The 23,589-nt window shown below is 41.1% G+C and overlaps 1 protein-coding gene across 1 annotated transcript in view; it reads left to right on the forward strand.

Annotated features, from left to right (window-relative positions):
• The window catches only part of Dscam (DS cell adhesion molecule), a 690,093-nt gene that overhangs the window by 441,980 nt on the left and 224,524 nt on the right, over positions 1-23,589 (forward strand). Inside the window, exons 8-10 of the mRNA XM_052159081.1 lie at positions 188-463; positions 11,766-12,062; positions 12,800-13,075. Coding sequence (XP_052015041.1) covers positions 188-463; positions 11,766-12,062; positions 12,800-13,075 — 849 coding nt within the window. The remainder of the gene's footprint in view (positions 1-187; positions 464-11,765; positions 12,063-12,799; positions 13,076-23,589) is intronic.

Raw genomic sequence — 23,589 nt, forward strand, 5'->3', positions numbered from 1 at the left:
GATAATACTGATATGCTATCCCCAAAACCACTGCTATGGGACCCCAAACAACACTGGTGTGGAACCTTAATAAAGAATCCTGACAGTTACACCTTTGCCTCAGCAAAAGCCCAGTATGTTATTTAAACAGTGTCAATACCATGTGACATTTTACTTTTTTTTATCTCTCTCTTATATGACTCCCCAGAGCCACTGAAAGCCACCATCAGTCCCAGAAAGGTTAAAAGCAGTGTGGGCAGCCAAGTCTCCTTGTCCTGCAGTGTGACAGGAAACGAAGACCAGGAACTCTCCTGGTACCGAAATGGCGAAATCCTCAACCCTGGAAAAAACGTGAGGATCACAGGACTCAACCACGCAAACCTTATAATGGATCACATGGTCAAGAGTGATGGGGGCGCCTATCAGTGCTTTGTACGCAAGGACAAGCTATCTGCTCAAGACTATGTTCAGGTGGTCCTTGAAGGTCAGTGGGCAACATTGGAGGGTTCACCTCAAACAGAATCTAGGGGAGCATGGGACAGGGAGAGAGTCATGCAGACCCACTCATGGGAGAGGACAGGCCACTTCCTGTCTCTCCATCTAGTGACTCTAACCTCCCTAGATCAGGCAAGGGTGAGACAGTGTTCTAATGAGAAAGGGTGGAACAGTGTTCCCTAAGAAGTGTGGCCTGAAGTTGTATGAATGCTTCCTACTCATATTTAAAGGATCAAAGAATCAGACTCTGAACCTAGAGCCTTGGATTCAATTGCTAATTCATTATTCTCTAGATGTGTAGATGCAGCAACTCCTTGTTTGGAAACTGTAAGATGCATAAGTAGGATGCACTAGGTGTGGGGAAAGGGGCAAGGGGAAAAAACTCTTCTTGCCAGAGCTCGCCAGCTCTGCCAGGGCAGATGCAGGAGACTGGTGCGCACCCCACTGGTGCTGTCTGGCTGTGAGAAGCCAGGAGACCCCAGTCCGCAGGGGTGGAAAGGGAGCAGTCTTGGGGCACCTAGGCCTCAAGTTCTAGCTCTCTGGCATCACAGGACACCTCTAGATACTGTGGAAGAGCTGAGAATGGGGCCAGGGACAGCTCAGTCAGCCCTGGAGTTGAAGGAGAAAGGGAGCAGGAGGAAGGCATGCTAAGGCGGTTCTCGCTCTTTCAAATTTGTGCACGCATGAGTCCTTGGTCTGGTCTGGTGACTGGAAATGCTAGGAGACAGTCTATGGTTTTAAAGATTTATTGTAGAGAAGTAGAGAGAGAGAGAAGTTAGGGAAATAGAAGCTGGCCATGGCCACGTGAAGAAGGGATTGGGAAGGGGGGCAGCAAAATAGAGAGACAGGAGACTAAGAAGATGAGAGAATAAGAGAGAGAGAGAGAGAGGAGGGGCGAGAAGCATCCCCTTTTATAGAGGACTGGGCTATGTAGCTGGAGCCAGGTAACTGTGGAGTGGAGCCCAGCCAGAATACTAGAGGCCTGGGGTGCTGCCTTATGTGACTGATGGCCACAGGATTGTGGAGTTGAGGGCCTCATATCAGGAGCCTAAGTGTGTAGGAGCAGAGTTAATGTGGTCCATCCCCTGTAGCTTAACCTACTGGGTCTCCGGAAGTTAAGTCTCGCTCAACCAGAACACAGACTGTCTTTCACAATCTGGCATCCTTAGCCTTAGCCCACTTGATGCTAACAGTTACCCCTCCAAGCTGTGATCACACACACACACACACACACACACACATGCATACAACACACACACAGAGAGAGACACACACACATACACAAAATGTCTCCAGATGATATGGGCAAATATTCTCTGAGCTGGGAGGCATGGACAGAATTATATCACAACTGAGAAGAAAATTAGAGATAGTAATAACATCAATTTCAATAGAATGTTTATTTGGATGAAAATATGACTTCTGGTTGGTGCCATTGTCTGTAGCATGGTCAAAATGTCCCCAGATTTAGGTGTGTGGAATATGTGAAGAATTTCCTTGGGATAGAACAACATGAGATATTTCCTTTTAATTGGTTACTGAATACTTAAATTTTCAAGTTCATCCATCATCCAGGGAATGGGGCTGTGACAGGTGACATTTAAGTAAGGTGTATATTTATCACCAGATAATTGAAATGGCTCCTTTCTGTGTATTTGTCTATCTTTGTGGGAATTATATCATTAACTATCATTTAAAATCCATCCATTATCAATGGGTAAAGTGGTGCAATTATTTTTCTATAGCCCAAGGATAGAATAAGTAAAACCCATTAATACATGTAAGTTTAAATCTGCCCCATGCTAAGAGAATAGTTCCATGATGGTACCTTTAACCCCAGCTACTTTGTAAGAAGTCGCAAGCTTAGCAGTGGTGATGCAAGCATTTCTGCAGACAGTGAGGTTCTTAATGCAGAGTAGAAATAACTTGAAGGTGCAGTCCTTGTGTTAAATGCCTGACACCACTTCACACGTAATAATTAAGAGCAGAAGTAATCAATTTGCATGACGCTGGTTCTGGTAGTCAGGATGCACTCTGGTCCTCCCAGAGTCATTATTTTTAGCTTCTCACTAAAGAAAGAGGAAAGATTGCCTGTCCCGTTACCTCGGCAACAGTCTCAAGTAACTAAGAAAACCCAAAGAGAATATTGATCATCCACAATGATGTCAAAAGGGCTCTGTTATCAGAATGACAGCTGGGTAGATTACAAAGACACTCAGGTCTCGCTGGTTGAGTGCTGCTACCTTCATCTCCACAAAGCCACTTACTCAAATAGAAAGAGACGGGTGTGGGGTGCAGAGCAGCCCCCCCACACTTAGTCTCACATCAGTTTCTGTTCAGAAGAAAATTCATTTCGTTTTTCTTTCTTTTGAAAGGTGATGGTGCTAATGTCAAAAAAGAGAATGTGTATCTTTTACCTGACTCATAGCTACTTCTGACCAGCAGCACCCTCTCAGGCAGCTCCCATACTTCCTGCTATAAGAACTGGATTAAGATAAAATTATAATGATCTCAGCCTACAGTGGACTATCCATGATTGTGGATGGATGGAAAAATCTGGTGGTGGCCTTTGCCAGGAGGCTAGAACCTCATAGAAGCAGGATTGCAGTTAAACCAGAATAACTGGGAGACACAGCATTAAAATGAGGAATGAGAGGTTCTGGTTCTAGGAGTAAAGAACAGCACCGGCCAGACAGGCTTGCAAGCGCAGGAGATCAGTGAGTTTTAGGATGGACAAACTCAGTGTCAAGAACTGAGAAAACCCCAGAGCAAACAGAATGGTGGATGGGCACTGGGAGGAAGGGACAGGAAGCTAAAGACTTACATCTGAGGACACCTCCAAGGCCAGGTGGTCCTGAAACTAGAAGAAAAGCAAAGTACCTGAGCCCACAGAGCTGAGGGGCTGGGCGCTTACACACTGGGGAGTAGGGCACTAGTACACAAAGGAAAGACACCTGGAGAGAGTCCCCAAGTCTTGGTAAAAATCACTTTGGAAAACTTGGTTGACACATGACTGCTATGTAGATGGAATCTAATTCTACAGCTTAAAACACTAGAAATATTCAAAAGAAAACAACATTCAATTGATCAACAGAATAAAACAAAAGTAGACAATAAAGACTTAGAGGAGACCTGTATCTTAGGATCAGCAGTCAAGGAATCTTACTCTATTGAAGTACATTCAATGATTTAAGGGACTATGTGGTTATAAAGAATGAACACGGGGGGGGGGGGGGGGGGGAGAAGTCGGTGTGCTCCTGTGAATCCAGCGGGCCCCAGCAGGAGCCTTTAGGTGCCTGCTTTGGGATCTGAATAGCCTGCCTGGGCCATAGCACTCGGTCTCCAGGAAGTGCGGGAGACCTGGTGTGCACCCAGAAGCAGTCTGGGAGCTCACAGACTGAGCTTGCTCCTGTGGCATGGAGCTTAGGTTCCAGTCCTGAGGCCTCTGGCAGGAGCCCTCAGATCTCCCTGCTTCCGGATCCAAATCAGCCTGGGCGGCAACACCACATCACCAGGTCCTACAAGAGGCAAGAGGGGCTTCCGGGCGGCCATGGGGGAGAAGTCGGTGTACTCCGGTGAATCCAGCAGGCCCCAGCGGGAGCCTTCAGGTGTCTGCTTCCGGATCTGAACAGCCTGGGCAACAGCACCCTGTCTCCAGGCAGTGCAGGAGGTAAGCTATGCACCAGAGGCCACCTGGGAAGGGGTAGCTTGCACTGCTGAGTCCAGCATTGACAAGACCAACTAACACCAGTGAGAACTAGATGGCAAAAGGCAAACACAGGAACGTCACTAACAGAAATCAAGGCAATATGGCAACATCTGAATCCAATTCTCCTTTACCAGCATGTCCTGGCTACCCCATCACACCTGTAAAACAAGATTTGGATTTAAAATCACTGGTCATGATGCTGATATAGGAACACATGAAGGACATACTTAAAGAAATTCAGGAGAAAATGGATCAAAAGTTAGAAGCCCTTGCAAGGGAAACACAAAAATCATTGAAAGAAATCCAGGAGAATACAAAAGCCAATAAGGAGGAAACACAAAAAACACTTAAAGAAATACAGGAGAACTTTGGTCAACAGGCTGAGGTCATGAAAGACGAAACACAAAAATCTCTTAAAGAATTACAGGAAAGCACAAACAAGCGAGTGAAGGAGCTAAGCAAAACCATCCAGGATCTAAAATCAGAAGTAGAAACAACTAAGAAAACTCAAAGGGAGACAACTTTGGAGATAGAAAGCCTTGGGAAGAAATCAGGGGACATAGATGCAAATATCAACAACAGAATACAAGAGATAGAAGAAAGAATCTCAGATGCTGAAGATACCATAGAAACCATGGACTCAACAGTTAAAATGCAAAAATGCAAAAAGCTTGTAACCCAAAATATCCAGGAAATCCAGGACACAATGAGAAGACCAAACCTAAGGATTATAGGCATAGATGAGAGTGAAGATTTACAACTTAAAGGGCCAGCAAATATCTTCAATAAAATTATGGAAGAAAACTTCCCTAACCTAAAGAGAGAGATGCCCATGAATATACAAGAAGCCTACAGAACTCCAAACAGACTGGACCAGAACAGAAATACTTCCCATAATATAATCAAAACACCAAATGTACTAAACAAAGAAAGAATATTAAAGGCAGTAAGAGAAAAAGGCCAAGTAACATATAAAGGAAGACCTATCAGAATCACAGCAGACTTTTCACCTGAGACTAAGAAGGGGAGAAGATCCTGGGCAGATCTCATGCAGACTCTAAGAGAACAGAAATGCCAGCCAAAACTATTATATCCAGCAAAACTCTCAATCACTGTAGATGGAGAAACTAAGATATTCCATGACAAAACCAAGTTTACCCAATATCTATCCACAAACCCAGCCCTACAAAGGATAATAGGAGGAAAACACCAATACAAGGAGGGAAACTTCACCCTGGAAAAAGCAAGATAGTAACCTTTCATCAAACCCAAAAGAAGTTAACCAATCAAATTTAAAAAATAACGTCAAAAATGATAGGAAGTAACAATCACTATTCCTTAATATCTCTTAACATCAATGGACTCAATGCCCCAATAAAAAGACATAGACTAACTGACTGGAAAACAGGACCCTACATTTTGCTGCTTACAGGAAACACACCTCAGGGTCAAAGACAAACACTACCTTAGAGTAAAAGGCTGGAAGACAATTTTACAAGGAAATGGTCTCAGGAAACAAGCTGGAGTAGCCATTTTAATATCAGATAAAATTGACTTTCAACCCAAAGTCATCAAAAGAGACTCTGAGGGACACTTCTTGCTGGTCAAAGGAAAAATACAACAAGAAGAACTCTCAATCCTGAACATCTATGCTCCAAATGCAAGGGCACCCTCTTTCGTAAAAGAAACTTTATTAAAGCTCAAAGCACACATTGCACCTAACACAATAATTGTGGGTGACTTCAACACTGCACTTTCCTCAATGGACCGATCAGGAAAACAGAAACTAAACAGGGACACAATGAAACTAATTGAAGCTTTAGACCAATTAGATTTAACAGATATATATAGAGAGAACCTTTTTCTCAGCACCTCATGGTACCTTCTCCAAAATCGACCATATAATTGGTCACAAGACAGACCTCAACAAATATAAGAAGATAGAACTAATCCCATGCCTCCTATCAGATCACTATGGAGTAAAAGTGGTCTACAATAGCAACAAAAACAACAGAAAACCCACATACATGTGGAAACTGAACAATATTCTACTCAATGATACCTTGGCCATGGAAGAAATAAAGAAAGAAATTAAAGACTTTTTAGAACACAATGAAAATGAAGACACAACATACCCAAATCTATGGGACACAATGAAAGCAGTGCTAAGAGGAAAACTCATAGCCCTGAGTGCCTCCAAGAAGAAAATGGAGAGAGCATACATTACCAGCTTAATGACACACCTGAAAGCCCTGGAACAAAAAGAAGCTATTTCACCAAGGAGGAATAGAAGGCAGGAAATCATCAAACTCAGGGCCGAAATCAATCAAGTAGAATCAAAGAGAACCATACAAAGAATCAACAAAACTAGGAGCTGGTTCTTTGAGAAAATCAACAAGATAGATAAACCCTTAGCCAGACTGACCAATGAGCACAGAGAAAGTATCCAAATTAACAAACTTAGAAATGAAAAGGGAGATATAACAATGGAAACTGAGGAAATCCAAAAAATCATCAGATCCTACTACAAGAGCCTGTACTCAACACAACTGGAGAATCTGGAGGAAATGGACAATTTTCTTGACAGACACCAAATACCAAAATTAAATCAGGACCAAATAGATCATCTAAACAGTCCCATAATGCCTAAAGAAATAGAAGGAGTCATAGAAAGTCTTCCAACCAAAAAAAGCACAGGACCACATGGTTTCAGTGCGGAATTCTATCAGACCTTCAAAGAAGAGTTAACACCAATACTCTTCAAACTATTCCACAAAATAGAAACAAAAGGAACACTACCCAATTCCTTCTACGAAGCCACAATTACGCTGATACCAAAACCACACAAAGATCCAACAAAGAAAGAGAACTTCAGACCAATTTCCCTTATGAACATCGATGCAAAAATACTCAATAAAATTCTTGCCAACCGAATCCAAGAACACATCAAAACGATCATCCACCATGATCAAGTAGGCTTTATCCCAGGAATGCTGGGTTGGTTCAATATACGGAAATCCATCAATACAATCCACTACATAAACAAACTCAAAGAACAAAACCACATGGTCATTTCATTAGATGCTGAAAAAAGCATTTGACAAAATTCAGCATCCTTTCATGCTTAAAGTCTTGGAAAGAACAGGAATTCAAGGCCCATACCTAAACATAGTAAAAGCAATATACAGCAAACCGGTAGCCAGCATCAAACTAAATGGAGAGAAACTTGAAGCAATCCCACTAAAATCAGGGACTAGACAGGGCTGCCCCCTCTCTCCTTATCTTTTCAATATTGTACTTGAGATACTAGCTCGGGCAATTCGACAACATAAGGAGGTCAAAGGTATACAAATTGGAAAGGAAGAAGTCAAACTATCATTATTTGCAGACGACATGATAGTCTACCTAAGTGACCCAAAAAACTCCACTAGAGAACTCCTATAGCTGATAAACAACTTCAGCAAAGTGGCAGGTTATAAAATCAACTCAAGCAAATCAGTGGCCTTCCTATACTCAAAGGATAAACAGGCTGAGAAAGAAATTAGGGAAATGACCCCCTTCACAATAGCCACAAACAGTATAAAGTATCTTGGGGTGACTCTTACCAAACATGTGAAAGATCTGTATGACAAGAACTTCAAGACTCTGAAGAAGTAAATGGAAGAAGACCTCAAAAAATGGGAAAACCTCCCATGCTCATGGATCGGTAGAATAAATATAGTTAAAATGGCCATTTTGCCAAAAGCAATATACAGATTCAATGCAATACCCATCAAAATCACAACTCAATTTTTCACAGAGTTAGAAAGAGCAATTATCAAATTCATCTGGAATAACAAAAAAAAACCCAGGATAGCTAAAACTATTCTCAACAACAAAAGAAATTCTGGGGGAATCAGTATCCCTGACCTCAAGCAATACTACAGAGCAATAGTGTTAAAAACTGCATGGTATTGGTACAGTGACAGGCAGGCAGATCAATGGAACAGGATTGAAGATCCAGAAATGAACCCACACACCTATGGCCACTTGATCCCGACAAAGAGGCTGAAAACATCCACTGGAAAAAAGATAGCCTTTTCAACAAATGGTGCTGGTTCAACTGGAGGTCAGCATGCAGAAGAATGCGAATTGATCCATCCTTGTCTCCTTGTACTAAGCTCAAATCCAAATGGATCAAGGACCTCCACATAAAGCCAGACACTCTGAAGCTAATAGAAAAGAAACTGGGGAAGATCCTTGAGGACATCGGTACAGGGAGAAAGTTTCTGAACAGAACACCAATAGCGTATGCTCTAAGATCAAGAATTGACAAATGAGACCTCATAAAATTACAAAGTTTCTGTAAGGCAAAGGACACCATCAAGAGGACAAATCGGCAACCAACAAATTGGGAAAAGATCTTCACCAATCCTACATCAGATAGAGGGCTAATATCCAATATATATAAAGAACTCAAGAAGTTAGACTCCAGAAAACCAAACAACCCTATTAAAAAATGGGGTACAGAGTTAAACAAAGAATTCTCACCTGAAGAACTTCAGATGGCGGAGAAGCATCTTAAAAAATGCTCAACTTCATTAGTCATTAGGGAAATGCAAATCAAAACAACCCTAAGATTTCATCTTACCCCAGTCAGAATGGCTAAGATTAAAAATTCAGGAGACAGCAGGTGTTGGAGAGGGTGCGGAGAAAGAGGAACACTCCTCCACTGCTGGTGGGGTTGCAAATTGGTACAACCACTCTGGAAAGCAGTCTGGCGGTTCCTCCGAAAACTGGGCACCTCACTTCCAGAAGATCCTGCTATACCACTCCTGGGCATATACCCAGAGGATTCCCCACCATGTAATAAGGATACATGCTCTACTATGTTCATAGCAGCCCTATTTATAATTGCCAGATGCTGGAAAGAACCCAGGTATCCCTCAACAGAAGAGTGGATGCAAAAATTGTGGTATATCTACACAATGGAGTACTATTCAGCCATTAGAAACAATGAATTCATGAAATTCTTAGGCAAATGGATGGAGCTGGAGAACATCATACTAAGTGAGGTAACCCAGACTCAAAAGGTGAATCATGGTATGCACTCACTAATAAGTGGATATTAACCTAGAAAACTGGAATACCCAAGACATAATCCACACATCAAATGAGATACAAGAAGAAAGGAGGAGTGGTCCCTGGTTCTGGAAAGACTCAGTGAAACAGTATTCAGCAAAACCAGAACAGGGAAGTGGGAAGGGGGTGGGTGGCAGGACGAGGGGAGAGAAAGGGGCTTACGGGACTTTCGGGGAGTGGGGGGCTAGAAAAGGGGAAATCATTTGAAATGTAAATAAAAATATATCGAATAATAAAAAAAAGAATATACTGAATAAAAAAAAAAGTAAGACATATCCCAATGATACAACAAGACGTTTCTGTGGGATGCAGAAACTATCCTCAGTAAGAACCTGTCGGTATATCTACACCAAATCCGTAGCAAGATAGCCAACATCTTCCCCAAACCCCTATGTTTCTAAAAGCCTCGTACATTTTACATGAGGACAACACCCCCCCCCCCAAAAAAAAGAATGAACACATAAGAAACGTCAATACTTGGGAAGCTGAGACAGGAGGACCACCATAGCTACATAGTGAGACCTTATCTAAAAAATGATGTATATAGTGAGTTTAAAGTTGACATAGAAAAGCTGACATCTTACAATGGGAAGTTGGTTTACAAGAGGCTAAAAAAAATGAAAACTAGAGGCTGGAGAGATGGCTCAGTGGTTAAGAGCACTGACTGCTCTTCCAGAGGTTCTGAGTTCAATTCCCAGCAACCACATGATGACTCAAAACCATCTGTAATGGGATCTGTTGCCGTCTTCTGGTATGTCTGAAGACAGCTACAGTGTATTCATATACATTAAATAAATAATAAAAAAGAAAAAGAAAAGGAAACATTTATAAAATAAAAAGGAATGAAAACTACTCAAGCTTGGGAAGAGAACGAAGCTGGAGGATTCCCCCCCCCCCACTAGTTTTGAAGCCTCACTTCTCACTGTGAAGCTACATGGACCAAGGTGAATACACTGCCCAAGGAAGCGCGGTAGGCGTGGTCTCAGGATGTGCCACATATGCAGAGCCAGCTGAGTTTCACAAGCATACAGGATAGTCAATAGGTAAAGGAAATATTTTCAATAGCTACCAATTGTCGCTTAAATAATTATATACAAAAGATCTTAAGGAACTCAACCAACATCTGGAGCAGATATAAGAATTAATTTGATATAAATTTCAGATTTGAATGTATAATACTGAGCCGTAAATGTCTTAAAAGAAATACAGAATTGTTCCTGATTTAGAGATAGGACAAAAGCATAAGGAGAACCACAGCCTGGAAGAAATCATTTTAGATACATACACTAACTGGCATTCTACATAGTATGATGGTTTACCACTGCCCATAACTCCAGTTCTGGGGAATCTGACATGTTCTTCTAGCCTCTAAGGATACTATACACATGTGGCATGCATAAATACATGCAAGCAAATACTCATACACATGAAATAGAATGAATAAACCTAAAAGTTCTACAAATCCAAAACTCAAATTCAGTCTAAATAAAGAATGAGTAAAAAATTTGAGTGAGCCTCCTCAAAAAAGATACAAAAATAATGAATAAATACTAAAATCCATAATTTTGCCTAGCAAACATGAAGCCCTAGGTTCAACCCACAGTATAACAAAATAAAAAACAAAGCAATCATAACTCATCAGTCCACCAACCAACCAAAAATGTCCCCGCGCTATTTCTGGCTAAAATGGACAACATGTACTTAGACACAAGGAAGCATGAGACCAATGTGGTATTTGCAAATGGCTCCAAAAAAAGTCCTTCAAGATTATCTCAGTCAAAATATGAAAAATATTATAGGTTCCTGGTAGTTAAAGAGACATAGATGTAATGCTGATGGTCTGGGGATTTCTTTTTAAACATTTCAAAGTTCTTTTCTCATCACTGAAAGTAAAAATCCCAGGGGCACTGTGGCTTGTTACCAACCAGCACACCTGAGATACAAATTTGTCTGAGGGCCTCTCCCAACTGTAAAATCTTGAGCTGTTGTGAGGAATGAGGATTCAGGAATCCAGATACAGAGATTTAGGAATGCAGATGCAGAGATTCAGGAACCCGGATGCAGAGAAGTAAAATGTGTATGAAAAAGAGCATTTCTCTCGGTCTCTGTCTTTTTTGTTCTAAATGGTCCCTTGTGAGCAATCTGTACAAATACTGAGGGGAAAATAGATGTAGCAGCTTTGGGGTATGCAAAATCCTTGTTTGTGACTTTGGAGAGGAGCATACATGTCTTAAACTGCAGTCATGAGCTCTCCGTCACATCATCCTTCCTTCCTCTAAGACCATAAAGAAAGGGATGTCACTTTGCTTGTATTCATTCGTGTCCCTTGGGAACTTTTCCTAGGGCAAGGCTTTTGGGACAGTGCTGACAGTACTCTCTCTCTCCTAAGCATAAACAGTGAACTTGGTGGAGGATTATCATGTATACATACCATGTTCTTTCCTGTTTTGTCTCCCTGCAGACGGAACTCCCAAAATCATTTCTGCCTTTAGCGAGAAAGTGGTGAGCCCAGCAGAGCCAGTGTCCCTCGTGTGCAATGTGAAGGGTACACCCTTGCCCACGGTCACCTGGACCCTGGATGATGACCCCATCCTCAAGGGCAGCGGCCACCGCATCAGCCAAATGATCACGTCCGAGGGGAACGTGGTCAGCTACCTGAATATCTCCAGCTCCCAGGTCCGGGATGGGGGTGTCTACCGCTGCACTGCCAACAACTCAGCTGGAGTCGTCCTGTACCAGGCTCGAATAAACGTAAGAGGTGCTTGTCAAATCAGCTCCTCGAACAAACACACACAAATCATTGTAGCGGGATGGGTGCTGCATGCTCTGGGCTGAGCCTTGCAATGCGCAAAGGAGGAGCTGTTCCTCCCTCTCCCTGCCCTCTCCTTCCTACTCAGGAATGGCGCTGATCAGAAGTGTTGAAAATGGCATTTTGGTCTCTGTAGTCAGCTTGTCTACTTTCTATCCTCTTACATCTATCCACTGAAGCTCTCCTTTTCTGGTTTATGCTCTGCATGCCCTTTCCTCTCTCCGTTTCTCCTATCTCACGACATCCATGGTAAGCCTTCACGTCCATGCTACCTAACTCAAGTCTGTAGGGCACAGTCGCATAACCTCCATCTTCATCATCCGCCAGACAGAGTCAATCAGTTTGCTGTCAGACTTTTCACCAGAAGAGCATAGCTATGCAGAGTAGACTAGTTACTTCTTTTTTATTTAGCAAAGCTTTTATCTTGTAATTCAAAGTATTTTCATAGACGTAGCTGATGATAAGAGATTTTAACATTCATTGGCTCATTTGAGAGTAGTAGAGACAAAACATAACTTTTTATCCATAGTAGAAAATGCCAAATGCCAAGAAACTGAAACAAACAAACAAAAAAGGTGTGCTTACTTTTAAAAAAAAATTATTTTTACCAAAGGAAAGGTATGCCCATTTCTTTCCATGAGATATACCCTTAAATTATTTTCAAGAGTTTTCTTGTGTCTCTCCAGGACCTGCAAGCATCAGACCAATGAAAAACATCACTGCGATAGCGGGGCGTGACACGTACATCCACTGCCGTGTGATTGGCTATCCTTATTACTCCATCAAGTGGTACAAGAACGCTAACCTGCTTCCTTTCAACCACCGCCAGGTGGCGTTTGAGAACAATGGGACTCTGAAACTCTCAGATGTACAGAAAGAAGTTGATGAGGGAGAGTACACTTGTAACGTGCTGGTACAACCACAGCTCTCCACCAGCCAGAGTGTCCATGTAACAGTGAAAGGTAACTCCGTCCCCTTACCTGCCCTGGCTTTTAAGATGGGGCCAGCTCAGAATCTGGGCAGTCTTGTTGGGTAGTCATGAACACTTAGATGGATGGAGAAGGTGATAAATGTTGTCTGTACACTCCTGGGTCCTCACAGGATTCAAGCTTGATGCTACTTCCTCGGATAGTTGAAGTATTCAGAAGGTACACTGTTGGCTTGGCTATTTGGTTTTCTATCAGATCATTTTAGAACACACATCTTTCTTCCTCTGAAGACTCTATCAGTAAGCTCTTTAGATCCCACAAGGAAGAGATTTTTTTGATGGTAGACAAGGACTTCAGGTCCAGGTTCTCATCTTGAGTGGACAAAAGAGCTATGGCTAACAGTTCTCTAGTCTTTGTGAGTAAGTCAGCCATTGCCTCATGACATTTACAATCCTGGCTTCCAACTGCAAGGATAATCTGAGGTTTTGGCAATACAACCTCAATGTCCTTTGCCCACAACAAGCAATGAATTGTTGGGTCCACCGAAGACACACAGCAGATACTTTGGGGAGCCATGTTTTTCTTCTCAAATCAGTTTCCTTAGTCAAGAATAAAATGAAGGTCTTGTTTCAATGTAATATATTTTAAATGCAGTACATCATAAAGAAGGTTCTGACGTGTTTTAAAACAGCTCGCAGATGGTGTGAAATACCCTCCAGGCTGAGCTGCCTCTCTGAGTTGTCAAGACTTCTCCCAGTGTGCTAGGAATTGTCTTTTAGTGTCTGGGTCACAAAGCTGTGTATGTTTCACATGTATCTCCCCAATCTCCTTTACTTCAAAACATATCAGATCTACTTTTATTCTAAGAAACATCTAAAAATGCATGTACTATGTTACTTCATTATGAAATAAGTCATGTTGTCTATTAGATACTTGTATCTAGGCATTTTTAATCTTTCTTGAATTGTTCCATACCTTAATTTTCCTGAAATGATTATAAATCTTTGATAAAACCTTGATGAATGCAAGGTCCTCTTCTGGTGCTGTTCTGTCACCTCTGAGGCCTCTGTGTCCTCTTGGGTGCCAGCCCTGAGCACTGGATGTGTTAGTGACTGAGAATGTGAGCTTCCCTTTGAGCTCTTCTTCTTGTCAGGAGAGACAGAATCAAACAAAACACATACATCAGCCACTTGACACCTGAGTGTGTGATGACTGTGCAGAAAATTAAGCCATGGTAGTATTTTAAGGGCATGTTGCCATGGAGACTTGGAAACTGCATCACTGAATGTTTTTACTTTGCTGTCTTAAGATGCACCACACCTTTAGATGAGTGCTTCATCCACACACCATCTTTTGATTGGTTGAGCATTTGCAGATGACTTGCTCACTGAGATGTGAGGCTGTTATGGATATGAACACAGTTCATCATACAACATCGAAGCATCACATATTTAGTATCACATGATCTCTTGACACTGGAACTTGATTTTTGTTATTTGTGGCATCATCAAATGTGATCCCAGGAGTTGACAACTTTTTACCTCTCTCTTCCAACAGACATACAGCTCTGCGTGGCTATACTTTAGGGAGCCATTCTGGGTAGAAAAAGTCAGAATTTCATGAGCAAAGCAGCTAGGGGATTGAACTCCCACAGCCTTGGTGTTTTCCCTGGGAAGTCTTCTCACACTGCTTGGGTCTCTGGACATTTTTCCAACAAGCAATCAAAGAAAACCAACTTAGATCTAGAAACAAAACCCTTTGGGCACATGGTGAGGACTCCTAGGTGACACTGTTGCATCTCAGTGTCACAACTATAGTTGATACTGAGGTCCCATTGTCTCATCCACCACACTAACAGCAATAGTGCAAATAGGCCAGAGACACAGGAAGCTAATGGAGGAGGCTCTCTTCTTGTGAACACCCTTACATGTGCCCGGGCATTCCCAGAAATCTGTAAGTTACATTTGAAAATGCTTAAAATGTAGTTAGCTGCTAATTACCCATCCTATGGCTAAGTTCTAATTGATTGATATAATGATTGATGATTATGAAGTTTAAGTCTAAACTTCTCATTGGTCTTTGATTGCCACTAAGATTTGTTTTTTCTTCAAGAGCACCTGATGGAAATATGACCATTTAGATATATAAATAGATATAAATATCTTAATACTAAATTTCAGATACACAAATTTAAACAAAGGCCAGTTGAACAAATAACTCTTAGTCTTAAAGTTTGCTGGTCCAGCATAAATTGACCTGCTAATATTGATCCTATTAATAGTCATAAACCAACTCAAAGTATCTTAGGCCCCAACGAATAATATAACAGGTCTTGTAACCAAAATGTATGCTTTCAGAAAAGGATTGAGCCAAGTAGTCTTGAAAAGACAAGCCATCCCTCATGCAGGCTGACAAAATAATTGGCCCCTTGGTCAGACTCATGTGAAGACCTGTCTGCCAACCATCTGAGGTCAAGGTCAGACAATGACCTTCACATTTAAATTGACCCTTTTAAGTACTCTACTTCAGGGTGTTCACCTTAACCTTCTTAGGAAAACTATAGGACCCAAAATTAAAACATTATACTTGTTGTTTATAGTTGGAGACTCTGAAGGTGTTAAATTAAGGAAAGGAAGAGTGGAAACAAGGGTGGAAGGCAAGTATGAAGGGAAACCCATCTAGATCCTGGGTCATGATTCCAGCTCCTCCATGAACCTCACTGAACTCAGAGCAGACTCTCCTCAAGACAAGAGACTTGATATCTATGAACTTTCAAGCTCAACAACAACAACAACAAATATAGCTCTTTCCTGACTATTCTCTATAGGTGGCTTCTGGGGAGGGCATTTTGCAGGGTATACCAGGATATGAGGCTTCCTCAGTGTCCACTGGAAAAAATCCTCAATAGACCATGCCCTTCTACCCAGCCTAAATAGCTGGGGAGAAGCTTGAGTTCCCAAGATAGAGAACAAATGCAGCAGGTATGGACAAATCTATACGGCATGAACAAATGCAGTGGGTGTGAACAAATGCAGCAGTTGTGTCAAGCTATTGCAAGATCCTGAGAGGGAAAGATAGAATGTTTCAGAATGTTTGTTTATGTCATTCATTAAAAGCTTCCCAATAAGAACAGCCCTTTAAAAGGGCAATGTGTTAGAAAGTAAACCTCACTTCATGGTAAAGGATCCTGCACATAAGAAACTAACCCTGAGTGTAGAGAGAACATGACTAGACAATAGAAGCCAAATGGAAGTCATGTTTCAGGACAATAAGAGGAGGGGGGATGGGTGGAGCAAAGCACTACAATCAATCATGGCCTTACAGACAGTCGGACAACACCCCTCAAATGTATGTTGTGCCAAAACCAAACTATGTTTGGCCCATGATAGCAACATGAGCATGCCAACTACCATCCCTGGCCTGCCTCTGATGAATGAATACCTTCCAGGTGAAGGCAGATGAAGTCACCCAGGAGACCCATGAGGGTAGCATATTCCTCCAACAACTGAGTTAGAAAAATTTGTGTTTACCAGGAAGCTGGGACTATAGAACAAGCTGGAAACTTGTAGATTCTGTTGGTGGTGGTCTAGTTCCCTTTCTGTTGCTGTGATAAAATACTGACCAAAAGCAGCTTAGGGGAAGGAAATGCTTCATTTGACTTACACTTTCAAGTCACAGTCCAGCATTTAGAGAAGTCAAAGCAGAAACTCAAGACATGAAGGCCTTGAAAGTATGCTACTCAAAGACTATTGCTTAGCTAGCTTTCTCATACAGTCCTAGACCACCAATCAAATGATCAAAATAATACCCTCCGTACATAGCCACAGGCAAATATGATCTGGGCAATTGAATTGAAGCTAACTAGGACAGATGTATATGAGATGTAAATTACTCCTGTATATTTCACTGCAGATATTGCCATTTCTGGCTTCAACAACACTGAATAGTATCTTACATGCAAAATCATAAACCTACTTAAAATACTATGAGAGTTTTTTAAAACCATGTTTTGGTACTTGATTGTGTAGTTCTGAAGTTTGAAATGTAAGGATGACAGTGTTGTATTTCATGTTGGAAGGTTTGGATATACATAGTAGACAAATAAAATGTTAGGACATCCTTGTGTATGCCTATGTAGAACTTGACTTAAAAGAGCAACTTCTGGACATGATAGGATAAATAAGGGCTTTCTCTAGTTTTTTTGTTTATTTGTTTGTTGGTTGGTTGGTTTTGCATTCAAAAGTATATACCTTAGCAAGATGTTTGTAGCCTTCGTTATTGAAGGTAACCATTGGATTGTTTTGTTTGTTTGTTTGAGGTGACTTCTAGTTGCTCATATAAGTAACAGTTATACATCATTAACAATTTTAGCTTTTACTCTGGATCTGGGAATTCCCTACCAAATCAACTTCTACATACGTAAATTCGCATTTAAAACACTGTGAAATGTAATATACAAATTAAGTGAGATTGTTGTCTATGAAGACATTTTTAAAATGAACCACCTTTACTACCTTTACCTATGAGATTTAAGTGTAAGAAAGCTAAAGAGTCAGCTGAACTGATTAAAAGGATGAGTGTTTGCTTCAAAGAAGATAGCCTTGCTGTCAGATTTGTATAAGTCAGACTTGTTACCATCCATATGAATGCATGGCCAGTGCTTCATTGAATCACTTCAGAAGAATACATATGCAGCTTCATAAGCTTCTGCCCTGGTCTGGGGAAATGGCTTCCTTCGCAAGCACAAGGACTCAAGTTTGGACTATGAGAACCCGTACTTAAAAAAATAAGGCATCCTGTGATGTCAAAGCCTCCCTTGCATCAGTGGACTTTTCCAGTGGTTCACTACTGTTAAACTGACAAGCTCAGGCTAGATCAAATGCCAGCATGAGGCGGGGAGTGGGGAATAAAGTCCCATCCTTAGCTGGGGAGCTATTGGCAATTGATAGCTGCTGGGAGAGGGAGAATCAGTTTGCTTTAAGATTGTAGTCTCTGGTAAGTTTACCATGCTCCAATGGAAGACCACACATCCAAAAATATATGGGCAACATAAATTGGACTTGATGGGTATTTTTAAAAAAGAAACGACAACATTGGGTGTTTAGGGACTAGTGGTGGGTCAGCAGGAGTTGGGGGATAGGTGTATGAGACCAAAACACATTGTACAATTTCTCAGAGCACTAATAAAAACAATCAGGTATGTAACACATGCTCCTGTCTTCAAATAGGGGAGATAGAGATAGGGAGAAACCTGGTTCTCACTGGCTATTTATCCTAGTTTGCTTGTCTGATCTAGAGTAATAAGAGACCCTATCATAAAGTAAAACACTGTGGACAGCACCTTAGAGAAGATAGCCAAGGTTATCATCTGTCCTTTATATATACATACATACATGCCTGCACACACATTAATATATACATATACACATACACACATAGACATACACACACACATACAGAAATATAGACAAATACATAGTCACATATATATATAAACACATACAGACAGACATACACATAAATGCATACAAATGTACAAAGGTACACAATCACAGTGAAATACATACACACAAAAACACACAAACACACAGAGACATACACAAACACACACACAGACACACATTGATTTCCTTGGGAACTAGGGTTTGACCCATTCAATTCCTCTAATACTGCTGCAACTGATAAAAGCAAGCCATTTTATCTTATTTCTAGGATACTCATTCAAAACATTGAATATCTAGCTGTATATGTAATTGTGCACATGCATGTTGTATGTTTGTGTACATGTATGTGTACATACATGTATGTATGCATGTATATTTAGAGGATATTAGGGGGAAAGAATATTTTTTCAAAATAATAGTTGTGACCCTTGAGCTTATTTTGTTGAATATGTCTGGTTGCTTGGGAGGAAAAAAAATCCCTCAACAACTGATTCAAACAAACTATCAATTACTGATCATAGCTAAAGCTAAGTAGTTTTGAAATATGTTCAACACTTAGTGGTGATGTGCTAGCCTCTTATGCATGGGCAGAAGGAAAGATCAGGACTCTAGTTTTATCTTGTGCAATTTTATATGTAGCATATCTCAAATCATTTTCTTCCCCTGAGTCAGTGCCTTCCTGGACTTGAGGGCTGCCTGACTGGGTGTTCTAATTGCTATAGACCAACAGTGCCAAGAAAGTTAATTGCCTGCTAGATTTTTTTTTAAAAAAAATGTCACCTTCTATTTATATTGATATAAAGCTTCATAGTTTACAAAACACTTTCCTATGTGCCATCTTAATTAATGCTCACAGTGACTCTGTCATGGAGTTGAAACATAACCAGAGAATCAGAAGAAAGGAAAGGAGTGTAGTCAAGACTGTCGACTCCAGCACAACCCATGGTGGGTCTTTCCATAGTCACTCATGCTGAATAGGGAGTCAGGATTGGAGCAGCACGCAGTGAAGCCAAAGGGCCTGTGAAAGAGCTACCCTAAAAGCCAAGAATGTTGCTTTCTAAAACCATAGAACCTAAAATCCTGGCACTAAGGAGGCTGAAGCAGGAAGTTGGGGTGTGAGTCAAAGGTGAACCTGGCTTATAAAGTGAGACCCTCTTTCGAAACAACAGTGACAGAAACTGAGTGAAAATAAGCTAGGGCCTAATCTGAGATGACAAGAGAGAGGAAATTAAATTAGACATCATTAGTAAATGGGTCAGCACGTAATAACATTTGTTGTGCAAGCATGAGGACCTGAGTTTGAATCCCTGGCTCCCATGTAAGTATCTAGTCATAGGTGCGCATACCAGTAATGTAGCCCTAGCATTGTAGGGTATAACAGGAGGATCATTGGAACTTGCTACCTGCTCACATAGCTCCATGTTTTCCAAGAGATGTTGCGTCAAGGGAATAAGATATTAAATTATAGAGTAAGACACTTGACATATTCTGACTTCTTCATGCACACACATGTGCACAAAGACCATATAGACATCACACACACACACACACACACACACACACACCTCACTTCCACCACCAACAGTACTGAGCTTGTATGGTAGTGAATTCTTATCATTGCAATACTTAGGAGATAGGAGCATTAAGATATAAATATCAAGGTCAGCCTGGGTTGCATAGCAAGACTGTTTTAAAAGCAAAATAGGGCAGGCAGTGGTGGTGCATGCCTTTAATCCCAGCACTTGGGAGGTAGGGGCAGGTGGATTTCTGACTTCAAGGCCAGCCTGGTCTACAGAGTGAATTCCAGGACAGCCAGGGCTATACAGAGAAACCCTGTCTTAAAAAAAACAAAACAGGCTGATAGGATTGTCAAGATCCTGTTCTCTAACTCGACAGAGAAAGGTTTCTGTCTAGTGTGTTTGAGCGAATGGTTGCAGTTCCTCAGCTCCTGTGGAGGTCTGCTCAGAGCACAGGCATAGACCTGTTTTGCTCAGTGCAGGTTTTTGGAGCCATACTCAGAATGACGTTCATATCTCTCCCTTAGCATGGCTTCCTCCTAAAGGCTGCTTTCCTGGAGATTCTCCTCCTCTATTCTAGAAGAGAAAGCAGGTGTCTTTCAAGGGAACACATGATTGAATGTTTCATTAAAATTGTCTCTGAGTACATTCTCTTAAACAGAGGCAAAGGAGACAACATATACTGTTTACTATGGTGTCAAAACACACTGGTCTTCAATCTTGTGGAAAATTTTTGATATAGGAGAAATGTGTTTCAGTGCTTGGTATGATTGCTGAACATTAGAATTTTAAGAACATTTTAAGGATATAGTGATGAGAAAGGAAGACATTAAATGAGTAAAATTATGTTTTCCTTATAAAAGTCATAATTAATTTCTACAAATATGTACACATACATGTGTATATATATGCCTATATTGATGTGTTCACATACACTCTGGAAAACATTCATATAGTACTGATCATCATGTTTAGGTGAGGATATATTATTTATTCATTTTTAAAGATTGATTTTACTCTTAATTGTATGTTTGTGTGTATACTTCTGTGTGTATACTTCTGTATGTGTGTGTGCGTGTGTGTCTGTGTGTTTGTACATGTGCATTTGAGTACCAGCTAAGTGCCAGCTAAGGCTAATGCCTCAAATTCCCCTGGAGCTGTGGTTATTGGCAATTGTGAACGATCTGGCATAGGTAATAGGAACTGAATGCAAGTCCTTTGCAAGAGCAATAAGTACTTTTAGCCACTGAGCCACCTCTCTAGCCCCTAATAATGGTATTTTAAATTGAAATAAAACATTTTAATTGTTCAAAATTATATAGCATATCTATAGAATTAGTACAAAATATAAATAATTATCCAAGTATATGTTCAATGAAATTATGTGGATTATATACACATATTGGCTGATATTAGTTTTATTATTTTAGTTGTAAATATGAAGATATATTAATGTGCTAATAAAACACGTGGTAATATATACCATTAGGCATGTGTGTATGTACTCATATGCCAATATATCTAAGTACTACATCTAATATGTGCTTATATACATACACTAAGATATCATAATAGGCTGTTTGGGATGCTAATGAAATTGGTATTGATGTAGTTCAGCCTCATATGAAGCCTCTCTTCTGCATGCTGCACTCTGGCTTTTCTAGGCTTTGCCTGCAGGCCTTCCTTTTGGCTCCTTGCACTTCAAGTCCTCTCTCTCATTCTACATGGATGTGCACATGTAGAACAATGCTTCCTTCTGCTGGGTACAACCTCCCCTTCTTCTAGAACCAATTTTTCTGTGCAGGGCAGCCATGGGCAGCTCTCCTCCCTGTCCGTGGAAATCAACCAAATCCATATATGAATTAGGGAGCTTACATGTTCCTGTGATTCATTCCTGAGGCACCATGTTGATCAACTGTGTTATGCTTTGCAGAGCTCAGCAGCTCTTTTCCTTTGTGGGGGTATTCAATGAAGCACAACCCTCTGGGCACTCACTGACTGATATCTTGAAGCAATAGGAAAAGGCTACCTCCATCATGAAAACCAGGCCTCTTTGTTGGAAAGCATAGCCAGCTATGAAGCCATGGCTTGGGACTCATGAATAGAGTCCCTGACAGTGCTGCCTAGTGGGATTTTTGTTTGATTTTGTCAACTTTGTATGGGGGCCACACTGTTGCCATCTGTCCACACAAAGGCCCTCTCTTGTCTTCTCTTAACTTGTCTTTTAAAATCCCAGTAACATTGGTATCTTAGGGTGTTACTGCTGCGAACAGACACGATGAGCAAGACAACACTTATAAAGGACAACATTTAACTGGGACTGGCTTACACATTCAGAGTGTCAGTTCATTATCATCAAGGTGGGAGCATGGCAGCATAGAGACAGGCATGGTGCAGAAAGAGCTGAGAGTTCTACATCTCCATCTGAAGGCTGCTAGCAGAATACTGACTTCCAGGCAGCTACTATCCATAGTAACACACCTACTCCAACAAGGCTATACTCCCTGGGCCAAGCATATACAAACCATCACAGATGTGCGCTCTCTCTCTCTCTCTCTCTCTCTCTCTCTCACACACACACACACACACACACACACACACACACGTTTAAGTATAGGAAATGTTTACTTTCAATAAAATTCTGTGCCTTTATTCACAGAAAAATACATATAATTAGAACACAGAAGTTAATCATGTCATCAGCTCCTAGCTCTCTGTCATACATGTTGGCATAGACATCCTGTAGATGTAGTTTGCATAGTATCTGTAGAAATTTATGGACAGAAATAGAATTCACAGGCCGCTGAGTTTAACTGGTTTTGACCAGTCTCCAAAATTTCTGTTTCAGTTTCTGTTGCCACCCACCATGTGTTTGAGTGGTTTCCCCACATCCTATCCAGGAATGCTTTCAGCTGACTTCTGGTTGTTGATGGCAGAGCGGCTGTAAATCCTGTACTTTTATTTGGTTTTCTCTTCCATCACCAAGGTCGACTATGAATGTCTTCTATTTTCACGGTTTCACTGTGTGCTTACCTGGTGTGTGTGTATCAGAAGTCAATCTAGAGGCTGGGAGAAGCCTAAATTAGTAAAGAGCTTGCCTTTCAAGCATGAGGATTGATTCTTCATTCCTCAAAACCAAGAAAACAAGAACAACAAAAACAACAACCCAATCAGTATGAGCTGGGTGTGGTCACAGGGGCTTGCCATCCTAGCTAGGGATTACAGATCCCTCAGGCTCCGTGGCCATCCATGCTCGCCTAACTGAGGAGCCCCACAGCAATGAGAGACATGTCTCACAAACAAGGAATAGCATCTGAGGTTGTCTGCCCTTCACACTTGCTTGCACAAAAACATACCAGGACCAACACACATCTAGAGCCCATCTAAACAAACACAAAATCCTTTCCAACCCATCACACAGAACTTTTTTTTCCCATAAAACCAGATTACATTGAAATGCACAGCATTTCAAACCATCTTAAAAATGACATCTTCTTAGACCATGAAAGTGTGTGTATGTAGTGAAGTGAGCAGAGGCACTGTGGGTGGGGAGGAAGCCTCTCTCTTCTGTGATGGCACCACTGTT

The sequence above is a fragment of the Apodemus sylvaticus genome, chromosome 15 (genome assembly GCF_947179515.1).
Source record: "Apodemus sylvaticus chromosome 15, mApoSyl1.1, whole genome shotgun sequence".
NCBI classification, from domain to species: Eukaryota; Metazoa; Chordata; class Mammalia; order Rodentia; family Muridae; genus Apodemus; species Apodemus sylvaticus.